This window comes from Melanerpes formicivorus, unplaced genomic scaffold, assembly GCF_026170545.1.
Source record: "Melanerpes formicivorus ecotype bairdi unplaced genomic scaffold, bMelFor1.0.p_v2 SCAF_3160, whole genome shotgun sequence".
NCBI lineage: Eukaryota > Metazoa > Chordata > Aves > Piciformes > Picidae > Melanerpes > Melanerpes formicivorus.
Genome location: NW_027145511.1, coordinates 569 through 15,146, shown reverse-complemented (window position 1 = coordinate 15,146; position 14,578 = coordinate 569). Strand labels below are relative to the sequence as shown.

The following is a 14,578-nucleotide window of genomic DNA, read 5'->3' as shown; positions in this document are numbered from 1 at the left end:
TTACCCCCCGCGGGCACCCTTTTGGCCACCCCCTAAGAAGCTCCTGGGCATCCCCCCCCGTGCCCCCTCCCCGTGCCCCCCCTTAAGCCAACCCCACCCTGTGCCCGGTTGCTCCCTGAGCAGAGCAGGAGGGGAAGGCCTCATGCCGACCCCCACCCCCCCTCATGCCCACCCCCCCCCGTGCCCACCCCCCCGTGCCCTCCCCTTGCAGCCTGCGAGGGCACCGGGGCGGGCAGCCGGTACCAGACTGTGGACTCCAGCAACATCGACTCCTTCATCAACTGCACCAAGATCCTGGGCAACTTGGACTTCCTCATCACTGGCCTGGAGGGGGTGAGGGGCTGTGGGAGGGGGCTGGGGGGGGTCTGGGGGTCGCTGGGGGGCGCTAATGGCTCTGGGCCTTGGGGGCTCCCCCTGTCCCCCCCCCCAGGGACCCCTGGCGCAACATCTCGGCGCTGGACCCCCGAGAAGCTGAACGTCTTCAGGACCGTGAGGGAGATCACAGGTGGGCAAAGTGGGGGGGGGAGGGGGTTGGCACCCGGCCCTGGCATCATCCCCTGGCACCAAACCCCCTCCTGTTCCCCCCCCCACCCCGTGCCCAGGCTACCTCAACATCCAGTCCTGGCCCAAGCACATGAACAACTTCAGCGTCTTCTCTCCAACCTGGTCACCATCGGCGGCCGCAGCCTCTACAAGTGAGTGCCCAGCGCCCTGCAGTGCCCCCTGATGGTGCCCAGTAGTGCCCCTGATGGTGCCCTGTGCCCTGCAGTGCCCTGCAGTGCCCCTGCTTGTGCCCTGTGCCCTGCAGTGTCCCTGCTTGTGTCCAGCACCCTGCAGTGCCCCTGCTTGTGCCCTGTGCCCTGCTTGTGCCCCTGCTTGTGCCCTGTGCCCTGCAGTGCCCTGCAGTGCCCCTGCTTGTGCCCTGTGCCCTGCAGTGCCCCTGCTTGTGTCCAGCACCCTGCAGTGCCCTTGCTTGTGCCCTGTGCCCTCCAGTGCCTCTGCTTGTGTCCAGTGCCCTGCAATGCCCCCTGCTTGTGTCCTGTGCCCTGCAGTGCCCTGCAGTGTCCCTGCTTGTGTCCAGTGCCCTGCAGTGCCCTTGCTTGTGCCCTGTGCCCTCCAGTGTCCTCCAGTGCCCCTGCTTGTGCCCTGTGCCCTGCAGTATCCTGCAGTGTCCCTGCTTGTGCCCTGTGCCCTGCAGTGCCCTTGCTTGTGCCCTGTCCCCTCCAGTGCCCTGCAGTGTCCCTGCTTGTGCCCTGTGCCCTGCAGTGCCCCTGCTTGTGTCCAGCGCCCTGCAGTGCCCCTGGTGGTGCCCCCTGCTTGTGCCCAGCGCCCTGCAGTGCCCCTGGTGGTGCCCCCTGCTTGTGCCCTCCAGTGCCCCTGATGGTGCCCTGTGCCCCGCAGTGCCCTGTAGTGTCCCTGCTTGTGCCCTGTGCCCTGCAGTGTCCCTGCTTGTGCCCTGTGCCCTGCAGTGCCCTGCAGTGCCCCTGCTTGTGTCCAGCACCCTGCAGTGCCCCTGCTTGTGCCCAGCACCCTGCAGTGCCTTGCAGTGCCCCTGCTTGTGTCCAGCACCCTCCAGTGCCCCTGCTTGTGCCCTGTGCCCTGCAGTGCCTTGCAGTGCCCCTGCTTGTGTCCAGCACCCTGCAGTGCCCCTGCTTGTGCCCAGCACCCTGCAGTGCCTTGCAGTGCCCCTGCTTGTGTCCAGCACCCTCCAGTGCCCCTGCTTGTGCCCTGTGCCCTGCAGTGCCTTGCAGTGCCCCTGCTTGTGTCCAGCACCCTCCAGTGCCCCTGCTTGTGCCCTGTGCCCTGCAGTGCCCTGCAGTGCCCCTGCTTGTGTCCAGCACCCTGCAGTGCCCCTGCTTGTGTCCAGCACCCTGCAGTGCCCCTGCTTGTGCCCTGTGCCCTGCAGTGCCCTTGCTTGTGCCCTGTGCCCTGCAGTGTCCCTGCTTGTGCCCTGTGCCCTGTGCCCTGCAGTGCCCCTGCTTGTGTCCAGCGCCCTGCAGTGCCCCTGCTTGTGCCCTGTGCCCTGCAGTGTCCCTGCTTGTGTCCAGCACCCTGCAGTGCCCCTGCTTGTGCCCTGTGCCCTGCAGTGTCCCTGCTTGTGCCCTGTGCCCTGCAGTGCCCTTGCTTGTGCCCTGTGCCCTGCAGTGCCCTTGCTTGTGCCCTGTGCCCTGCAGTGCCCCTGCTTGTGCCCTGTGCCCTGCAGTGTCCCTGTTTGTGCCCTGTGCCCTGCAGTGCCCTGCAGTGTCCCTGTTTGTGCCCTGTGCCCTCCAGTGTCCTCCAGTGCCCCTGCTTGTGTCCAGTGCCCTGCAGTGCCCTTGCTTGTGCCCTGTGCCCTCCAGTGCCCTGCAGTGCCCCTGCTTGTGCCCTGTGCCCTCCAGTGCCCTGCAGTGTCCCTGCTTGTGCCCTGTGCCCTGCAGTGCCCTTGCTTGTGCCCTGTGCCCTGCAGTGCCCCTGCTTGTGCCCTGCAGTGCCCCTGCTGGTGCCCTGTGCCCTCCAGTGCCCTGCAGTGCCCCTGCTGGTGCCCTGTGCCCTGCAGTGCCCCTGCTTGTGCCCAGCACCCTGCAGTGCCCCTGCTGGTGCCCTGTGCCCTGCAGTGCCCTTGCTTGTGCCCTGCAGTGCCCCTGCTTGTGCCCAGCACCCTGCAGTGCCCTTGCTTGTGCCCTGAGCCCTGCAGTGCCCTGCAGTGCCCCTGCTTGTGTCCAGCGCCCTGCAGTGCCCCTGGTGGTGCCCCCTGCTTGTGCCCTGTGCCCTGCAGTACCCTGCAGTGCCCCTGCTGGTGCCCTGTAGTGCCCCTGCTGGTGCCCTGTGCCCTGCAGCCCCGCACTGTCCCCTGCCCCTCTGTCCCCTCTCTCTTGTCCCTCTCCCTCTCCCCTCTCCCACCCCCTCCCGCGTCCCCCCTGTTGTCCTCTCCCCCTCCCCTGCCCCTTCTCGCACCACCTCCTGCCGGACCCCACCCCCCCGCCGCGTCCCTCTCCCCCTCCCCGCCGCGGGTGGGTGTCGGCCTGGCCGTGCCCACGCCGCGGGTGCTGTGCCCAGCCGAGGCTTCTCGCTGCTCATCATGAAGAACGAGAACGTGACCTCGCTGGGGCTGCGCTCGCTGCGGGAGGTCAGCGCCGGCCGCGTCTACATCACCGAGAACCGGCGGCTCTGCTACCTGCACACCGTGCAGTGGGCGGCGCTCAGCCGGCGCCGGGCGGACCTGGACATCCGCAACAACAAACCCCGCGCCAAGTGCCGTGAGTCACGGACCCGGACCCCCGCCCCGGGCCCCCACCCCCGGCCCCCGGGAACCTCGGCAACCCCTGCCCCCGGCCCCGGCCCCCGGGAACCTCGGCACCCCTGCCCCCCGGCCCCGGCCCCCGGGAACCTCGGCACCCCTGCCCCCGCCCCAGGCACCCCTGCCCCCGCCCCAGGCATCCCTGCCCCCGCCCCAGGCATCCCTGCCCTTACCCCGGCCCCGCCCCGGGCCCCCAACCCCGGCCCCCGGGAACCTCGGCGCCCCTGCTCCCGCCCCAGGCATCCCTGCCCTTACCCCGGCCCCCGCCCCGGGCCCCCAACCCCGGCCCCCGGGAACCTCGGCATCCCTGCTCCCGCCCCCCAGGCATCCCTGCCCCCGCCCCGGGCATTCCTGCCCCCTCCCCGGGCCCCCAACCCCGGCCCCCCGGGAACCTCGGCACCCCTGCTCCCGCCCCAGGCATCCCTGCCCCCCGCCCCGGGCATCCCTGCCCCCTCCCCGGGCCCCCAACCCCGGCCCCCGGGAACCTCGGCGCCCCTGCTCCCGCCCCAGGCATCCCTGCCCTTACCCCGGCCCCCGCCCCGGGCATCCCTGCCCCCGTCCCCGGGCACCTCCCACCCCGCCCTGAGCACTCCTGCCCTCCACCCCGGGCACCCCACCCCCCAGCCCTCCACCCCGGGCATCCCTGCCCCCACCCCCCGGGCCCCCAACCCCGGCCCCGGCTCCCGGGAGCCCTGGCCCCTGGCATCCCTGCCCCGGCCCCCGCCTCCAGCACCCCCGCCCCCGGGCACCTCCCACCCCGCCCTGAGCACTCCTGTCCTTACCCCGGGCACCCCCACCCCCAGCCCTCCACCCCGGGCACCCCTGCCCCCGCCCCCCGGATCCCCACCCTGGGCACCCCTGCCCCTGTCCTGAGCACTCCTGCCCTTACCCCGGGCACCCCACCCCCAGCCCTCCATCCCGGGCACCCCTGCCCCCGCCCCGGTCTCCTCCCACCCCTGGCTCCTCCCACCCCGGGGGTCCTCCCCTCACCCCCGCCCCAGGTATCTCCCACCCTGGGCAAGCCTCCCCCCACCCCACTCTGAGCATCTCCCCCCCTGGGCACCCCAGCCTGGATACCTCCTGCTGAAACCCCACCCAGGGTATCTCCCCTGGGCACCCCACCCTGGGTACCCCACCCTGGGTACCACCCGTGGCAACCCCACCCTGGGCACCCTACCCTGGGCACCCTTTGGGCACCCCCTTGGGCACCTCCTGGGCACCCCCCCAAGCCAAGCCCCGGTTGCCCCCCCGAGCAGAGCAGGAGGGGAAGGTCTGCGACCCGCAGTGCTCGGCAGAGGGCTGCTGGGGGCCCGGCCCTGGGCAGTGCCTCTCCTGCCGCCACCACAGCCGCCGCGGGCTCTGCGTGCCCAGCTGCCACTTCACCCAGGGGTGAGGCCATGGGGCTGGCACGGGCTGGGCAGCGGGGAGGGGGGCTGCTTCAGGCAGGGCATCGAGGTGGGGGTGGTGCCAGGGAGGGCATTGAGGTGGGGCTGGCTCTGTGGAGGGCATCAGGGAGGGGTTGGCACCATGCAGGGCATCGAGGTGGGGTTGGTGCCATGGAGGGCATTGGAATGAAGCTGGCTCCAGGGAGGGTATTGAGGTGGAGTTGGCACCGTGGAGGGCACCAGGGAGGGGTTGGCACCATGGAGGGGTTGGCACCATGGAGGGCATCAGGGAGGGGTTGGCACCATGGAGGGGTTGGCACCATGGAGGGCATCAGGGAGGGGTTGGTGCCATGGAGGGCATTGGAATGAAGCTGGCTCCAGGGAGGGCATTGAGGTGGGGTTGGCACCATGGATGGCATCAGGGAGGGGTTGGCACCATGGAGGGGTTGGCACCATGGAGGGCATCAGGGAGGGGTGTGCTCCATTCAGGGCATCGAGGTGGGGTTGGTGCCATGGGAGGGCATTGGAATGAAGCTGGCTCCATGGAGGGTATCGAGGTGGAGTTGGCACCGTGGAGGGCATCAGGGAGGGGTTGGCACCATGGAGGGCATCAGGGAGGAGTCTGCTCCATGCACGGCATAAAGGTGGGGTTGGTGCCATGGAGGGCATTGGCATGAAGCTGGCTCCAGGGAGGGCACTGAGGTGGGGTTGGCACCATGGAGGGCATCAGGGAGGGGTTGGCACCATGGAGGGCACTGCTGACCCTGCCTCATCCCCGCAGGGAGCCGCGGGAGTTCGCCCTGGGGGGTGAATGCTTCGAGTGCCACCCTGAGTGCCAACCCATCGAGGGCCAGGTCACCTGCAACGGCTCGGTAGGGCCCCGCGGGGGCGCCAGGGGCGGCGGCATTGGCCAGTGCCACTCCCCCAGGGCCCTCATGCGCCCTCCCCCCCCCCCGGCTCCTCCGCAGGGCGCCGACACCTGTGCCAGCTGTGCCCACTACCGGGACGGGCCCCACTGCGTGGAGAGCTGCCCGGATGGCATCCTGGGCGAGCGCGGGGCCCCATCTACAAGTACCCTGATGCCAGCCGCGAGTGCCGGCCCTGCCACGAGAACTGCACCCGCGGGTGTGCCAGGGGCTGCGGGCACCCGGGGCCCCCTGCCCGCCCTCGGCCTGCCCTCTGCCCACCCTCACCCCGGGCTCCCTCCCCGCAGGTGCCAGGGGCCGCTGCTGCAGGACTGCCTGGGGGAGGCCCTGCCAGTCTCCAGGTACCTGCTGTGCCAGGCTGGCCTGTGCCAGGCTGAGCTGTGCTGCGCCCTGGTGTGCTGGGCTGTGCCGTGCTGCATTGGGCTGTGCCAGGGTGGGCTGTGCCAGGGTGGGCTGTGCTGCACTCTGCTGTGCCAGGGTGGGCTGTGCCAGGGTGGGCTGTGCCAGGGTGGGCTGTGCCGTGCTGCACTCTGCTGTGCCAGGGTGGGCTGTGCCAGGCTGGGCTGTGCCAGGCTGTGCTGTGCTGTGCTGCACTTTGCTGTGCCAGGATGGGCTGTGCCAGGGTGGGCTGTGCCAGGCTGAGCTGTGCCATGCTGCACTCTACTGTGCCAGGGTGGGCTGTGCCAGGATGGGCTGTGCCAGGCTGTGCTGTGCTGCACTTTGCTGTGCCAGGGTGGGCCGTGCCAGGGTGGGCCGTGCCAGGGTGGGCTGTGCCAGGCTGAGCTGTGCTGTGCTGCACTTTGCTGTGCCAGGGTGGGCCGTGCCAGGATGGGCTGTGCCAGGCTGCGCTGTGCCATGCTGCACTCTACTGTGCCAGGGTGGGCTGTGCCATGCCAGGCCGTGCTGTGCCAGGCTAGGCTGTGCCATGCCAGGCCGTGCTGTGCCACGCTACAGCCCTACTTTACCACCCTCCCTGGCACCACGCTGTGCCATGCCCCTCCAGTGCCCTTCCCTGCCCACATGGGCACCGGGTGGACCCCCAGCCGCGCGTCCCGTCCCCACCCCCCATCGCCACCCAGCCTCCGGCGTGCCAAGCCCTGCCCTGCCCGCGCCCCCCGCGGGGGTTGGGGTTTGTGCCGCCGCCGCCGCCGCCGGTAGGGACGGGCCGGGACCTGCCGGCACCCGGGCGCTGAGCGGCCGCCGGGGGGCCTCCCTCCCGCCCCCCGCCGCAGGAAGGCGCCGACGGTGATCGCCGTGATGGTCGTGGGAGGACTTTTCCTCTCCAGCTTCTGCGTCCTGCTGGCTCTGCTCTACTGGCGCGGGAAGAAGATCCAGAAGAAGAGAGCCATGAGGAGATACCTGGAGAGGGGGGAGGTGAGGGGGGGCTGGCCCCGGCGGGGGAGCGGGGGGTGCCAGGCCGGGGGGTGCCGATGTGGGCACCGTAGGGAAGGGGCTGGGCGAGGTGGGAGGGGAGTGGGAGCCGTCCCCGGCTGCCACCCAGCGACCTTCCTGCCCGTGCCCAGCCCTGCGGGAGCTGTCCCTGGCGCTCTGCATCCACACCCTGCTCTGTCCCCATCCTGTCCTCATCCCTGTCCTCATCCCTGTCCTCATCCTGTCCCCATCCTTGTCCTCATCCTGTCCCCATCCTGTCCTGATCTCTGTCCCTATCCTGTCCTCATTCTGTCCCCATCCTTGTCCTCATCCTTGTCCCCATCCCTCTCCTGATCCTGTCCTCATCCCTCTCCTGATCCTGTCCCCATCCTGTCCTGATCCTATCCCCATCCTTGTCCCCAACCCTGTCCCCAACCCTGTCCCCATCCTTGTCCCCATCCCTGTCCCCATCCCTGTCCCCATCCTGTCCCCATCCCTGTCCCCATCCTGTCCCCATCCCTGTCCCCATCCTTGTCCCCATCCTTGTCCTCATCCTTGTCCCCATCGCTGTCCCCATCCTGTCCCCATCCTTGTCCCCATCCCTGTCCCCATCCCTGTCCCCATCCTGTCCCCATCCCTGTCCTCATCCTTTCCCCATCCCTGTCCCCATCCTGTCCCCATCCTGTCCTGATCCTGTCCCCATCCCTGTCCCCATCCTTGTCCCCATCCCTGTCCCCATCCTGTCCTGATCCTGTCCCCATCCTTGTCCCCATCCTTGTCGCCCATCCTTGTCCCCACCCTGTCCCCATCCTGTCCCCATCCCTGTCCTCATCCTGTCCCCATCCTTGTCCTCATCCTGTCCCCATCCTTGTCCCCATCCTTGTCCCCATCCTGTCCTGATCTCTGTCCCTATCCTGTCCTCATTCTGTCCCCATCCTTGTCCTCATCCTTGTCCCCCATCCCTCTCCTGATCCTGTCCTCATCCCTCTCCTGATCCTGTCCCCATCCTGTCCTGATCCTGTCCCCAACCCTGTCCCCAACCCTGTCCCCATCCTTGTCCCCATCCTTGTCCTCATCCTTGTCCCCATCGCTGTCCCCATCCTGTCCTGATCCTGTCCCCATCCTTGTCCCCACCCTGTCCCCATCCTGTCCCCATCCCTGTCCTCATCCTGTCCCTATCCTGTCCTCATTCTGTCCCCATCCTTGTCCTCATCCTTGTCCCCATCCCTCTCCTGATCCTGTCCTCATCCCTCTCCTGATCCTGTCCCCATCCTGTCCTGATCCTGTCCCCAACCCTGTCCCCATCCTTGTCCCCATCCTGTCCCCATCCTTGTCCCCATCCTTGTCCCCATCCTGTCCCCATCCTTGTCCCCATCCCTGTCCCCATCCTGTCCCCATCCCTGTCCTCATCCTTTCCCCATCCCTGTCCCCATCCTGTCCCCATCCTGTCCCCATCCCTGTCCCCATCCCTGTCCCCATCCCTGTCCCCATCCTGTCCTGATCCTGTCCCCATCCCTGTCCCCATCCTTGTCCCCATCCCTGTCCCCATCCTGTCCTGATCCTGTCCCCATCCTTGTCCCCATCCTGTCCCCATCCTTGTCCCCATCCCTGTCCCCATCCTGTCCCCATCCCTGTCCTCATCCTTTCCCCATCCCTGTCCTCATCCTTGTCCCCATCCCTGTCCCCATCCTGTCCCCATATCTATCCCCATCCTCTCTTGATCTTGTCCTGATCCTGTCCCCATCCCTGTCCTGACTCTTGTCCCTATCCTGTCCCCACCCCTGTCCCCTCTCCCAGAGCCTGGAGCCTCTGGACCCCAGCGAGAAAGCCAACAAGGTCCTGGCCAGGATCTTCAAGGAGACAGAGCTGAAGAGGTTGAAGGTTTTGGGCTCTGGAGTCTTCGGCACCGTGCACAAGGTGAGGGCTGCCCAGACCCCGGGGGATGGTGCTGGGGAGGGGGTCACCCAAGGGTGCCCATCCAAACCCCCTCCCCACCCCCTGCCCAGGGCATCTGGATCCCTGATGGAGACTCCATCAAGATCCCAGTGAGCATCAAAGTGATCCAGGACTGGAGCGGGCAGCAGTCCTTCCACGCCGTCACCGACGTGAGTGCGGCCGGGGGGCGCCAGGGGGCGCCGGGGAGAGGTCCTGGGGGGGCTGTGCCCAGGCTGTGGTTGGCATTGCCACCCCTCCACCCGACCCCGAGGGTGCAAGGGGGGATTGTGCCCAGGCTGTGGCTGGCATTGCCATCCCTCCACTCGATCCCGAGGGTACCAGGGGGGCTGTACCCAGACTGTGTCTGACATTACTACCCCCCCCACCTGAGCCCGAGGATGCCAGGGGGAGTGCCCAGGCTGTGGTTGGCATTACCACCCCCCCACCCGACCCCGAGGGTGCCAGGGGGATGCCAGCAGGGAATGCCAGGGGGAGGGGTGCCAGGGGGAGTGCCCAGGCTGTGGTTGTCATTACCAAACCCCCCACCCGACCCCGAGGTTGCCAGGGGGAGTGCCCAGGCTGTGTCTGACACTACCACCCCCCCACCCGACCCCGAGGGTGCCAGGGGGGATGCCAGCAGGGAATGCCAGGGGGGAGAGGGGTGCCGGGGGGGGGGGGGGTTTGTGCCCAGGCTGGGGCTGACCTCGCCGCCCTTGCCCCTCCTCCCCCACCTCCCCCCAGCACATGCTGGCCATCGGCAGCCTGGACCATGCCTACATCGTGCGGCTGCTGGGCATCTGCCCTGGCGCCCAGCTGCAGCTGGTGACGCAGCTGCTGCCCCTGGGCTCCCTGCTCGACTACGTCCGCAAGAACCGGGACAGCATCAGCCCCCAGCTGCTGCTCAACTGGTGCGTCCAGGTGGCCAAGGTGAGTCCCACCCCCATCCCCCCCCCAAAAAACCCCTGCCTGGCACTCCCTGTGGTGCCCACCGAGCCCCCTGCCCGCCCCCGGCAGGGGATGTACTACCTGGAGGAGCACCGCATGGTCCACCGCAACCTGGCCGCCCGCAACGTGCTGCTCAAGTCCCCCAGCCAGGCCCAAGTGGCCGATTTCGGCATCGCCGACCTGCTCTAACCCCGACGACAAGAAGTACTTCTACAACGAGGTCAAGGTGGGCACCCGGCGGGGACCCCCTCCCCAGCCCCGCCCGCCCCCCCCCCCCCCCCCAGGTTATGCCCCGGGGCATCCCCTGAGCCCTGCCCTGCGACCCCCAGCCCTGCCCTGCACCCCCTGGGTACCTCCTTGAGTCTTCGGTGTTCATCACCCAGGGATGTCACATCCCCTCCCTGTCATCCTCCTCCTCCTCCTCCTCATCTTCATCCTCCTCCTCATCCTCGTGTCCCCCCCAGTTCATCCTCGCCCCCTCTCCCCATGCCCTGGGGCACCCCCAGCCCTACCCTGCACCCCCTGGGTACCTCCTTGAGTCTGTGGTGCCTATCGCCCGGGGATGTCACATCCCCTCCCTGTCCTCCTCCTCCTCCTCCTCCTCCTCTTCCTCCTCTTCCTCCTCCTCCTCCTCATCTTCATCATCCTTCTCCTCATCTTCATCCTCCTCCTCTTGTCCCCCCCAGTTCATCTTTGCCCCACACCCCGTGCCCTGGGGCGCCCCCAGCCCTGCCCTGCACCCCCTGGGTGCCTCTTTGAGTCTTTGGTGTTCATCACCCAGGATGTCACAGCCCCTCCGTGTCCTCCTCCTCATCCTCATCATCCTCCTCCTCATCTTCATCCTCCTCCTCCTCATCTTCATCCTCCTCCTCATCCTCGTGTCCCCCCCAGTTCATCTTCGCCCCACACTCCGTGCCCTGGGGCGCCCCCAGCCCTGCCCTGCACCCCCCGGTGCCTCTTTGAGTCTTCGGTGTTCATCACCCAGGGATGTCACAGCCCCTCCGTGTCCCCTGCTCCCCCAGGTGTCCTCATCCTCATCCACCTCCTCATCTTCATCCTCATCCACCTCCTCATCTTCATCATCCTCCTCCTCATCTTCATCCTCCTCCTCATCCTCGTGTCCCCCCCAGTTCATCCTCACCCCTCTCCCTGTGCCCCGGGGCAGCCCCAGCCCTGCCCTGGCCCCCCCTGGCATCCCTGAGGTCCTTCTCCATCTCCCCTGTGTCCCCAAGCCACCACCCGGAGGTGTCACATCCCCTGCCTCATCAGGTGTCCCCCTCCTCATCCTCCTGTCCCCCTCCCCACCCTCCTGTCCCCCTCCCCACCCTCCTGTCCCCCTCCCCCCCGCAGACCCCCATCAAGTGGATGGCCCTGGAGAGCATCCACTTCGGGAAGTACACTCACCAGAGCGACGTCTGGAGCTACGGTGAGCCCTGACCCGCCCCCTAACCACCCCCCCCGAGCCCCCCCTCACCTCCCCCAGCCCCCTGCCAGCCCCCGGGGGGGGGATTGCTCACGGGGGGAGCTGTCCCCTGCCCCGCAGGGGTGACCCTCTGGGAGATGATGACCTTCGGGGCTGAGCCCTACGCCGGGATCCGCCTGGCCGAGGTCCCAGACCTGCTGGAGAAGGGGGAGAGGCTCTCCCAGCCCCAGATCTGCACCATCGACGTCTACATGGTGATGGTGAAGTGTGAGTGGGGGGACACCCACACGGGAGGGTCGGGGGGGGGGCGGTCCTGCTCCCCTGCCCTGCTCCAGCCCCTGGCCCCTGCCGCTGGGGGCTCGGCGCCGGCCCTGGCCCTGTCCTTGTGCCCATGCCCGGGGGGAAGGTCCTTGGTCCTCTGCTCCTGCCTGGGGCTGGGGCTCAGCTCTGTCCCCAGCCCTGTCCCCACCCCGGTGCCAGGCTCCTGGTGCCATCCCCATCCCCATCCCCATCCCTGCCCCAGCCCAGTGCCAGGCTCCTGGTGCCATCCCCATCCCTGGGTCAGGCTCCTGGCTGTGCCCAGCCCTCACCCCGCTCTGTGCCATCCCCATCCCTGTCCCCACCTCGGTGCCAGGCTCCTGGTGCCATCCCCATCCCTGTCCCCCAGCCCAGTGCCAGGCTCCTGGTGCCATCCCCATCCCTGGGTCAGGCTCCTGGCCATGCCCAGCCCTCATCCTGCTCTGTGCCATCCCCATCCCTGTCCCCACCTCGGTGCCAGGCTCCTGGTGCCATTCCCATCCTTGTCCCCCCCCCGATGCCAGGCTCCTGGTGCCGTCCCCAGCCCAGTGCCAGGCTCCTGGTGCCATCCCCATCCCCATCCGTGCCCCAGCCCAGTGCCAGCCTCCTGGTGCCATCCCCATCCCTGTCCCCCACCTCGGTGCCAGGCTCCTGGTGCCATCCCCATCCCTGCCCCAGCCCAGTGCCAGCCTCCTGGTGCCATCCCCATCCCTGTCCCCACCTCAGTGCCAGGCTCCTGGTGCCATCCCCAGCCCTGCCCCAGCCCAGTGCCAGCCTCCTGGTGCCATCCCCATCCCTGGGTCAGGCTCCTGGTGCCATCCCCATCCCTGTCCCCACCCCGATGCCAGGCTCCTGGTGCCATCCCCATCCCTGGGTCAGACTCCTGCCTGTGCCCAGCCCTCATCCTGCTCTGTACCATCCCCAGCCCTGTCCCTACCCCAGTGCCAGGCTCCTGGTGCCATCCCCAGCCCTGTCCCCACCTCGGTGCCAGGCTCCTGGTGCCATCCCCGCCCCTGTCCCTCAGCCCAGTGCCAGGCTCCTGGCTGTGCCCAGCCCTCATCCTGCTCTGTGCCATCCCCATCCCTGTCCCCAGCCCAGTGCCAGGCTCCTGGTGCCATCCCCATCCCAGTCCCCAGCCCAGTGCCAGGCTCCTGGTGCCATTCCCATCCCCATCCCTGTCCCCAGCCCAGTGCCAGCCTCCTGGTGCCATCCCCATCCCTGGGTCAGGCTCCTGGCCATGCCCAGCCCTCATCCTGCTCTGTGCCATCCCCATCCCTGTCCTCACCCCGGTGCCAGGCTCCTGGTGCCATCCCCAGCCCTGTCCCCAGCCCGGTGCCAGGCTCCTGGCCGTGTCCCCACCCCGGTGCCATTGTCCCGGTGCCAGTGTCCCGGTGGCAGTGTCCCGGTGCCAGGCTCCCGGTGGCAGGCTCCCGGTGCCATTGTCCCGGTGGCAGTGTCCCGGTGGCAGTGTCCCGGTGCCAGGCTCCCGGTGCCCGGGTCCCGGTGCCAGGGTCCCGGTGGCAGTGTCCCGGTGCCAGGCTCCCGGTGCCAGGCTCCCGGTGCCCGGGTCCCAGTGCCAGGCTCCCGGTGCCCGGCTCCCGGTGCCCCCCGGGGGCGCGCCCAGCGCTCACCCCGCCCGCGCCCTGCCCCCAGGCTGGATGATCGATGAGAACATTCGCCCCACCTTCAAGGAGCTGGCCAACGAGTTCACGCGCATGGCCCGCGACCCCCCCGCGCTACCTGGTGATCAAGGTGGCACCGACCCCCCCCCCCGGCCCCCCCGACCCCCTCCCCGTGCCCACAGCCCCCCCCCCAACCCTGACCCCGCGCCGCAGCAGGAGAGCGGCGCCCTGCCCCCCGCCGAGCCCCCGACCCTCAGCGACAAGGAGCTGGACGAGATGGAGACGCTGGAGCTGGAGGAGGAAGAGGAGCTGGAGCCCCCCTTCGGCCTCCCCACGGGGCTGTACCCCCAGAGGGCGAGGGGGCAGCTGTGCCAGGGTGAGACCCTCCCCACCCCACCCCCCTCCCACCGCCCTGCACCTCCCCGGCGGCTGGGTCCCGGGATGGGGCACGGGGCAGGGAGGAGGGGTCTGGGGTCTCAGGGGGTGGCTCAGGGTCCAGGGACATGGCACAGGGCAGAGAGGGGGGGTCTGGGGTCCCAGGGGGTGGCACAGGGCAGGGAGAAGGGGGTCTGTGGGGTCCCAGGGGGTGGCACAGGGCAGGGAGAAGGGGGTCTGGGGTCCCAGGGGGTGGCACAGGGCAGGGAGAAGGGGGTCTGGGGTCCCAGGGGGTGGCACAGGGCAGGGAGGAGGGGTCTGGGGTCCCAGGGGGTGGCACAGGGCAGGGGAGGAGGGGTCTGGGGTCCCAGGGGGTGGCACAGGGTCCCAGGACATGGCACAGGGCAGAGAGGGGGGGTCTGGGGTCCCAGGATAGGGCACAGGGTCCCAGGATGGGGCACGGGGCAGGGAGAAGGGGTCTGGGGTCGCAGGGGGTGGCACAGGGCAGAGGGGGGGGTCTGGGGTCTGAGGAGGTGGCATAAGGGGGGGGAGGGGGGGGGGTTTGACCCTGTCCCCCCCCTCCCCATCGCGCCCTCTGAGCCCTGTGGGACCCACACCCCCAATTCCTACCGCGGGGGGGGGTGGGGTGGGGGGCGGTGCCAACCCCTTCCTGCCCCTCCCCCCCCCCCGCCATGCTGGGTGCCAACCCCCCCGTGCCCCCCCCCCCCCGCAGAGCCCCAGCCTGCTCAGCCCCCCCGCGGGCTACATCCCCATGAACCAGCCTGGGCTGGGGGGCAGCCGGCAGGTACCCGAGGCGGGGGGGGGGGGGCTGAGAAGGGAGGGGGAGAGAGAGGGGTGCTGGGGGTGGGGGGAGGGAAGGGGTCCGGGGGGGGGAATGTAGGGGGGCAAAAGGTGGTGAGATGTGGGGTGAGGGGGGGGGGCAAAGGGTCTGGGGGGAGGGGGCTATGAGGGGCAAAAGGTGCTGGGGTGGGGGGCAAGGGGTCTTGGGGGGGCAAGGGGTG

At 69.3% G+C, this 14,578-nt stretch overlaps 1 protein-coding gene across 1 annotated transcript; it reads left to right on the top strand.

Moving 5' to 3' along the window:
- Nucleotides 1-211: 211 nt before the first annotated feature.
- LOC137440528 (receptor tyrosine-protein kinase erbB-3-like) lies at nt 212-13,557 on the top strand (the record flags this gene model as incomplete). The annotated part of the gene is given in 23 exon segments (XM_068136749.1): nt 212-371; nt 431-461; nt 463-505; nt 603-655; nt 658-695; nt 3,037-3,236; nt 4,534-4,666; nt 5,444-5,534; nt 5,631-5,714; nt 5,717-5,787; nt 5,876-5,929; nt 6,821-6,962; nt 8,757-8,876; nt 8,966-9,064; nt 9,636-9,821; nt 9,909-10,025; nt 10,027-10,065; nt 11,190-11,265; nt 11,383-11,529; nt 13,213-13,286; nt 13,288-13,311; nt 13,398-13,520; nt 13,522-13,557. Coding segments are annotated over 23 exon segments (2,141 nt in total), but the record flags the coding sequence as incomplete, so codon positions are not given.
- Between the last annotated feature and the right edge of the window lie 1,021 nt (nt 13,558-14,578).